At 50.2% G+C, this 9,190-nt stretch overlaps 1 protein-coding gene across 2 annotated transcripts in view; it reads right to left on the reverse strand.

Annotated features, from left to right (window-relative positions):
* The window catches only part of MLLT1 (MLLT1 super elongation complex subunit), a 91,440-nt gene extending 87,780 nt beyond the window's left edge, over positions 1–3,660 (reverse strand). For both annotated transcript variants that reach the window (XM_080674473.1, XM_080674472.1), the window contains exon 1: positions 3,504–3,660. In XM_080674473.1, coding sequence (XP_080530599.1) covers positions 3,504–3,515 — 12 coding nt within the window. In that variant the 5' untranslated portion in view covers positions 3,516–3,660. The remainder of the gene's footprint in view (positions 1–3,503) is intronic.
* Between the last annotated feature and the right edge of the window lie 5,530 nt (positions 3,661–9,190).

Here is a 9,190-nt window from a genome sequence, read left to right on the forward strand (position 1 = left end):
GTGTTACATGGACATAAAGGGGAATAGGACTCGGGTCCCTGCCCTCAAGTACTTTACAACATAGTTAACGTCAGGACAAAAACTTGGCATGCTGACCTCCAACTGATAGTTTCAGACCTGGGTGGGGGAAAATCCAGTCACTCTCATGTCAGTGCTCTGAATAATTCCAAGCATTTCTTTGCAAGGTCTCGGTAAAAGAGACCTACCTAAGAATGCCACTAAGGCTTGACTCCTCTTGGGGCCTCCCTGAGCCTGCATTTACACATCTGTGAAATGGGCCATCACCATTAGAAACAAACATCCCCTTCCAGAACAACAGAGTATGGTCACAGCAATTGTTCCCAATTTCAATCTCAAGAGAACCTTTTGAAGAATCAGCATTAATTCAACTGTGATTCAATGGGATGGTCATCCACCCTCAGTGCCATGCCCAGTGCTTCTGTGAAGAGAGGACACCGAGGTCCTTTGGAGAACAGAATTGCCCAGACACTGACACCACTTCTAGTTCCCCAGGCAGCCCTTCCCCATCCTCCCAGCATCTGCTTGGCCTTTAACTACGCCTGTTCCTTCCCTACCATTCTTGGAGATAAATCACACACCTAATGAGCAAAGATCTGCCCCTCCCCCAAGTACATGGCTTCTTCCCCCCTAAAAAACACACACACACAAAACAAATTCCATAGACACTGGATATGTTAAGTACAGACTTGGGGGTCAGGACAGTGGGAACCATAAAGACTTTGCCTACCCATGGGGGCAGATTTTGATGCTGAGAAGTCGGGTGCCCAGAGCAAAATGCAGAATCGCCTTTCTTAGCTGGATTGAAACTTCTAGAGAACACAACAGGAAAGTAAAGAGAAGTAAAGACTCCCAAAGCTGACGGGCCCTTTGGGAAAGATCCTATCGTTCCCCATCAGACAGAGGCACTTACGGGTCCTGGGCGTCCTGGGGGAGAAAGGCAAGGCTGAGACTGCTGGATTCAAAGCCTTTACCATATACCAGAAGTTGTTCTGGGACACTGACCGCCAACTTGCCTACTTGGGTACTCTCACAAATTTGCATGAAAACACAACCAGGATGGAGAATCAGTCTACGGGGTGATACATACTTTCCTTCAGGACCAGTTTCACTTGCAAATACTTCTGCAAGGACTAGACCAGCACGATCCAATGGCCCTTTCTGCCATCTCTCCATGCTGCCCAGTGAGGGGGCTGAAGGTCAGCAGTAGTACTCACTGGGCACTGAAAATGTGACTGGTGTGACTGAAGCACTGGTTTTTTCATTTTGGTTTGTTTATGTTTAACAAGCCACAGGTGCTGGTGGCCACAGCGCTGGGCAATATGGATCTCACTCTCTCCAGTGTGTTCACCAGTCCGCTCGGTCACAGACTAGGAGTGCGACCCATTCTCACCATTCCACTTACATAAATGACAACCGTCCAGGGGGAATGGACACACTTGGGCCTAAGACATCTTCCTAGGGAACCAGCATGTCAGGTAAGAGGCAGGGGTGACATTCTACGCCCATGCAGTGCCCAGCAAGCCCTTTCCAGAGGTGGGCTTTGTTGAAAGTGGACACTGAAGGTATACTTTTTGTTTATAACTCCATATGAATTGAAGGCAACAAGCTCTGTACCTTCAAGGGAACTGAATTCACACTACACTGTAGAACTCCACCATTCAACTGTGACAAACTCTTCCTTCCCTCTGAAAAGAAAGGTAGTAACACCAAAGCCACAAGGGAAATCTTAGTGAGAGGGTGCCACAAACACAAGCCTCAATGATCCTGTGCCACCACGGGCGGCCAGGATGGGCAGGGGAAAGGTCTCCTGCCCTACACCCCAGAAACCTCAGAGACACAGCGCCTTACCAGACAGAGCCGCCTCAGTGGCGCCAGCAGCCAGGGACGCCTCAACCTGCCCTCGATAATGGCAGAGATTTCAGCTGCCACCCCCACAGCCCCACAACGCCTTTCCTGGCCTCTTGCCCCTGGAAGCCAGGGACAGCAGGGGAGGAGTAAGAAATAAATGATCCAATGCAGGGTGCCACAGTGGCCCTGGGTGCTGAAGAGGAGAAAGCAGAGCTGGTGAAGGGGGGACCAGAGGCCAAAAAGGCCTCAGGTTTACCAGAACTGACAGGACTGGCTGTTTCCAGAAGGAAGGGAGAGGGGCCATGGGGAGAGTTTACAGAAGTTAGGGGCTTGGAGCAAGGCTCCAGGTGGAAGCTTGAAGATGCTGGGGAAGACGGGGAAAGTGAGGTGCGCTGGGAGAAGGGCGCTGGTGGGAAGTCACAGCATCAGGCTGGGGAATGGTGGAACATAGAGCAAGACTGAAAGTAAAGAGAGAGGCACAGGGGTTCTGGGGAGACTGCAGGTCTGCGAAGGGAGGTCAAATGAGGTTGGAGGAACCATACTGATGAGAGAGAGCTGAGTTGGGGGAGAAAGTGGGAAGGGTAAACCAGGGTTCCTGGGTCAAAGAGGGCCCAAGATGAGGGAGTGAGGCATGTGGTGCCTGAAGGGTGTGGGGGCTCCAGGTCAGAGCAGAAGCTGCCCTTGGGCCTGGTCTAAGAGAAGAGGGTCTGAAGGTGAGAGAGACAGCCCCCTAAGGCACTGAGGACTCAGGGGGAGTGAGCAGGGCCTGAAACCAGAGGGACTGAGACAGCAGAGTAAGTCAAAGGCATCTGAAGAAGCAACCCCAGGCCCAAAGGGGGGTCATTCAACGCAGGCCTGGGTCCTTGTGGGCAAAGACCCAGGTCCTGGCCAGGGTTTGAGGACAGATGGACACTCGGGCTGAGGCAGGGGCAAGATCAGAGGGGAGAGAGGGCTCAGGCTAGGAAGACCATGAGCGGTAAGAAGGCTTAGGGTTCGAGGAAGGAGAAGGCTGCAAACCAAGGTCCCACGGGTTCTGGGGGGGGACTCAAAACCCGGCCACAGTTAAGAGAGAAAAGAGGCAGCAGCTTGGAGGGACTCGGGGCCAAGGATCCAGAAAGGAAAGGAGACCCAGGCCAGCCCAAAGGAGAAAGAGGGTACAGGCTGGATCCGAGGAACCTGAGCGGTCCCCACGGGCGCTTGTGGGGACTCTGGGCTGGGGTCCCAAGGGATGTCCCAGGAGGCTCTGGGTCGGACTGGGATCCCACAAGGCGCCCCTAAGGGGTCTGGGCCGCCCTTGGGGGCTCTGGGCTGCGTTCCCGAGGGGCGACCCAGAAGGTTCTTGGCTGCACTGGGGTCCCAAGGGGCGTCCCAGGAGGCTCTGGGCGAGGCCTGCCCGGATCCTCAAGAGGGTCCCAGGCGCTCCAGCCAGGCCCGGGTCGCGGGTGGGGGAGGGGCGCCCCTGCCCCACATAAAGGCTCGGGGAGCGGCAGGCGCGCACAAAGCGGGGCGGGCGGGCGCCGGGCGGGGGCGGGGAGGCCGAGACCCAGGAGGGCCGGGCGGACGGACGGAGGGAGGGAGGAAGGGGGCCGGGCGGACGGCGCGGGCTGCGCTGGGGCGGCGCGGCCGCTCCTCACCTGATTGTCCATGGCTGCCGCCCAGCCCCGCCCCCGGGCCCCGCGTCGCTCGCCGCCGCCGCTGCCGCCGCTCAGAGCCTCCCCGCCGCCCTCATTGTCTGTCAGGCGCCGCCGCCGCCGCTCCGGGCCGCCCGCCCGCCCGCCAGCCCCGCGGAACCGGAAACCACCGCCAGTACGGGTCGCGCACCGACCCCGGGCCCCCGCCGCCGACTCGGGCCCGCCGTCCCGACTGACAGCCGCCTGGACCAATCAACAGCACGGAAGGCCGCTAGTGGGGCGGGTTTTCCGGCCTGGCGCGGGCCGGCCGGGCGGCTCTCGGAGGGACGAAGTCCTCAGCCAATGGGAAGCCAGGACCGGAGAAGCGGGAGGAGGGAAGGAGGAAAGCGCGAGGCGAGTCCGCTGGAGAGAACGCGAGGTGTGCACCGCACGTGGAGGGGGCCGGGGGCGGGACGGGCGCGCCGCGCCTGCGCACTGTGGCCCGAAGGGGGCGCTGCCTGGTGCCGGGAACCTCCCGGGCCAGAATCTCCCCAGGCTGGAGATGTGGTGTCGGTTTCCATCTCTGGGGAGGAAGCCCCAGGGACACTTTTGTTTCCTGGTCTCGTGCCGCTACTATGTGATGGAATGAGCTCTGAAACCCATTAATTTTCCTGTTCTTGCTCCGCACTGTGGCAAGCGTAGACAACTGGTTTCTCCCCCTAAGTCTCAGTTTGCACATCTGTAAAATGGGGTCAATAAAAAAAATGCGGACATAGTATGGCGTGATACTAGTTGATGCTAATTTGGATGATACAAATTTGAAATCGTACTGCACGATTAAAATGATCAAGAGAGTCTCAATTTAACACTCCAAAACAATTTTGAACTTATCTATGATCCTATAATTTCACAACTACTTGTAAACTATATTTAGATTGGATATAGACACGTCCCTCCATCTTTTTCACGATCTTGTAAGCCACTTGCTTCTCGGACATTACTAGTATTAGGACTTCTGCCTGAAGTTTGGGGAGCCTTGTGCAGTTATTTAAATTCCTTCTTATAATTAAAAATCGATTTTGGGTTTTGTTTGTTCTTTTGTGGGGGTTTTTCCTTCCACTTCTCATTTAAATGTCAAAGTATTCAGTAGGTGGTATGGCTGGTACTTTGCGCTGAAGAACATGGCGAAAAATCAATAACGTTGGATTGTCATTAAGTCCAGACAAAAACTCTGAATATCAGATTGCTATTATAATAACACTATACTTTTTAATCTAAGGCAGCGTGCGTGGAATGGAGATCATGCTGAGAAAAAAAAAAAAGCACTAGCTACTTTAGTGTTGATACAACTTTAATGGTTTAACATCCTATAACTGGATGTAAATTGATCAGTGGTTCTATGTGGTCCTTGAACCAGCATGCTCAGCATCACCTGGGAACTTTGTTAGAAACGCCAATTCTGGTCTTCCTATATTTATGGAATCAGAAACTCTGCGTGTGTGGCAATACCCAGAGGTTTGGTTTAACAAGTTCTGCAGATGATTCTGAGACTTACTTAACTTTCAAAACCACTGCTCCAGGTAAAGAGACAAAAATGAGAGGGGTAGCAATTTGTCTCTTAAGGAAGCTTGCAATAAAGAACTTTTAAGCTACAATTGTTGCAAAGAGCAACCTTTTTTAAAGTTCAGATGGGGATTCTAACTGCAGACTGGGTTAAAAATCACTGAACTCCACTTAATAACACTTTTTGTTGTTACTGTATCTATTTTTATGGTTATTTTTGATCTGTAACAAATGACTTCTTAAAGTGACACAATGTTTCCTATCTACATGGTGTAAGCAAAGAAAAACATTAAGTAAATAGTAATTTGAGCATATGGCAGAATGCATGATTGATACATGTTATCTGGATGTTACAAATGCTGAAATTGATACATAGAGGGAGCTATAAGTGGACCCAAGTCCCAAAGCTAGAAAGTAACATTTTGAACGCAGGGAGTCTAGCTTCCGATCTCAAACCTACTACGTTGTGTCTCTATCGCCCTCTAGCGGTCACGTTTATTAGCAGCCAGAGACAGGACTTGGCATTTACCCCCCTTCCTTCTTGTGTTGATGGTTCAGCCCACGGAATTTTTTTTTCTTTTTAAATGCAGCATGTTCCCTGAACCTCTCAGATTCTTGCCAGCCGCAAATGTACTCAGCACAGTTTCCTGCCAGCCACAAATGTACACACAGCCACTCATGGCAATATTGAATATGACCAAGCAGAGCCCCAGATTAACTTCAACTCAGAACAGACCTTAATTGCCACAATGGGGCTTTGGGCCCTTAGCCCATAGGCCATGGAGAGCTATGAATGGTTTTGGAGCCAACCCAAATTATGTGCAACAAGGTATTTCCCCAGAAAAGGGCAGGACACTAAACAATGCAATTTTTCTCTTTTAGTATCATTTCCCCTTTTTCCTGGCAACAATCCCTGATCTGTGGGCTCCTCCCAGGACCAATATGAGCCTGTAAGGCACCTTCATATGAATATTTTAAAATATTTTTTATTGATGTCAGAGAGGAAAGGAGAGGGAGAGGGAGAGAGATAGAAACATCAAAGATGACAGAGAATCATTGATTTGCTGCCTTCTGCATGCCCCCAAATGGGGATCAAGCCCTCAACCCAGGCATGTGCCCTGACCAGGAATTGAACCGTGATCTCCTGGTTCACAGATCGACGCTCAGCCTCTGGGCCACACAAGCCAGGCTGAGTTTTTAAATTGCAGCCCTTCTCGGAGAATGCCAACTCATGACAGGGCATAAGGCTCGAGGGAAGGCTTCAGCCAGCCCCCACATCCCCCTTTCAAACAGGAAGGAGGAATGAGGCTCTTACCCTCCCCCACCCCCCAAATTCCCCTCATCCTACCACAAGGAAGCATGTGGCCAGTCAAGCACTAGCCAATCAAAGGACTGCATCCCTTGCCGAAACCGGTTTGGCTCAGTGGATAGAGCGTCGGCCTGCGGACTGAAGGTCCCAGGTTCGATTCCGGTCAAGGGCATGTACCTTGGTTGCGGGCACATCCTCAGTGGGAGGTGTGCAGGAGGCAGCTGATCAATGTTTCTCTCTCATCGATGTTTCTAGCTCTCTATCCCTCTCCCTTCCTCTCTGTAAAATATCAATAAAATATATTAAAAAAAAAAAAAAAAACAAAGGACTGCATCCCTCTGGCTACCAGGATTGGGGAGTGGAGGGAGAGGGGGGACAGGATCTAAGACCAGTACAGAGTGGTTCTGGGAGCTTTATTAAATCTTAATTGAGGTAAAAATCACGTAACATAAAACTAACCATTAACCATATCAAAGTGTACAATTCAGTGGCATTTAGAACGTTCACAATGTTGTGCAGCCTCCACCTGTATCTAGTTCCAAAACCTATTCTTCACCCCAAAAGGAAATCCTGTACATTTTAGCAGTCACTCCCCACTCCCTCCTCTCAACCCCTGACTACCACTAATCTGCTTTTTGTCTCTATGAATTTGTCTATTTCTGGACATTTCTGGACACATGAATGGAATCATACCATAGGTGGTGTTTTGTGTCTGGCTTCTCTCACTGAGCATATGTTTTCATGGTTTATTCATGATGTAGTTTGTGTCAGCATTTCACTCCTTTTTATAGCAAAACTAGAGGCCCGATGCACAAAATTCGTGCAAGGGCCTTGGTCCTGGCCCCCACCTATTGCTGCCGCCACCAGGGCAGCTGTAATATGCTAATTAGCTTTGCCACCTCTGCCGCAGCCCCCGCTCTGCCGCCGCAGCCCCGCCCACTGCAGCTTTGTCCAGAAGGAAGGACGTCCGGAAGGATGTCCAGTCTAATTAGCATATTACATTTTTATTATTATAAATAGTAATCCATGGTATGATACACCACATCTGATTTATCCACTCTTCCATTGTTGGGCATTTATGTTGCTTTCCACCCTTTGGATTTATCAATAGTATTTCTATTAACATTTCTGTACACACATTTGTCTGAATATCTGTTTTTAATTCTGTTGGGTATATTATACCTAGGAGTGGAATTGCTGGATCATATCAAGAGCTGTGACCCTGAGCAAATTGCTTGCCCTCTTTGAACCACTTCTATAAAATAAGAATATTCCTCTCTATCTGAAGTGCTGTTTGGGAGGGGGAATTATTAGATTTAATGAAGTGCATCATGGGCATAGAGCACATGGTAGCGACTCAATAAATATGAGTGGCCCTTTGTCTTTAATGTCCCAATCTCTCCAACGAGTTAGATGGGCTTGCCTCAGCTGCTTTTGGGGTGAGGCACTCCTAGGATCCAGATAGCATGCCTGACACCCATCTTTTGCAGAGAATATCAAATGGTCCATGGGTATGAAAACCCATCCAGGGTCCCCAGGTTAAGAACCTCTTACTCTGGGCTCTCCTTTGGATACTGAGCTCTGGCAACGGCTTTCTTTCAGTTGCTCCAGTGCATTCCCACCCCAGGAGTTTCCTCTGCCCAGAATGGCCTTTCCCAGATCTCACTATGATTGGCTCCTTCTGATCATTGAGATCTCACCTGGCAAGTGCAATGCCCACTCACCTTCCACTTAAAAGGGCTGCTCCGCCACCCCCTGGTTCTCCAGAACATCACTGTGCTCTGTCTTTTAGGCAGACCCATCAGTGCCTGGAATTGCCTTGTTGGTGTGTCTTTTTATCTAACACTAGAGGCCCAGTGCACGAAATTTGTGCACCCGGGGGGTCCCTCAGCCTGGCCTATGGCCTCTTGCAGGAGCCCTTGGGGGATGTACGACTGACAGCTTAGGTCTGCTCCCCACCACCGCCGCTGCGCTCGCCAGCTGTGAGCCCGGCTTCTGGCTGAGAGGCGCTAGCATACTGACCACCAGAAGGCAGCTCCTGCATTGAGCATCTGCCCCCTGGTGGTCAGTGCACGTCATAGTGACCGGTCGTTCAGCTGTTCGGTCGATATGCATATTAGCCTTTTATTATATAGGATATGTCTCTTCATTAAGGCAGGGACTTTGTTTGTCTTTGTTGTCTTGTGTCCCCAGGGACTGGTGTAAGACATATAGTAAAAAATGTATATTTGTTGAAGAGATAAATGAGTGAATGAATAGGTGGGATGATTGGAAGAATGATGGGATGATTTGGATGGATAAATGAATAGACAAATGGATAGCTAAATATAAATGGGTGGGTTAATGGAGGAGAGGGATAGATAATTAAATAAATGGATGGAAGGATAATAGGGGATGGATGGATAAGTGGATGGATGAATAGATGTTTCAATGAATGATTCAATGGATGATGGATGCATGAATAAATTAAAGGATGAGTATACAGATAGATGTTTATCAGACTCCATGCTAAGCACTTTACATGCCTTATCTTGTTTTATCCACACAGAAATTTCATGAAGAAAGGAATATTTCCATTTTATAGACAAGCTTCAGACACAGGAAAAATCACTTCCCCCAGATGATACAAGTAGGAAATGGTGGAGCAGGATTCAAACTTAGGTCTCCTAACTCCAAGCCTGTGCTCTTAACGACAGTGAAATACTACTCCCCTTCTCCCCTTGCTTTGATCGCCTATACTGGCCACCCCAGCTCCCCTCTGTGCCCCACAGCACCCAGACTGCCCATCCAGGTGTCCACGTCACTCTGCTGTCAGCCAGTGAGATGGCCACACAGTCCA

Source organism: Plecotus auritus (genome assembly GCF_963455305.1).
Source record: "Plecotus auritus genome assembly, chromosome: 6".
Taxonomy (NCBI): Eukaryota; Metazoa; Chordata; class Mammalia; order Chiroptera; family Vespertilionidae; genus Plecotus; species Plecotus auritus.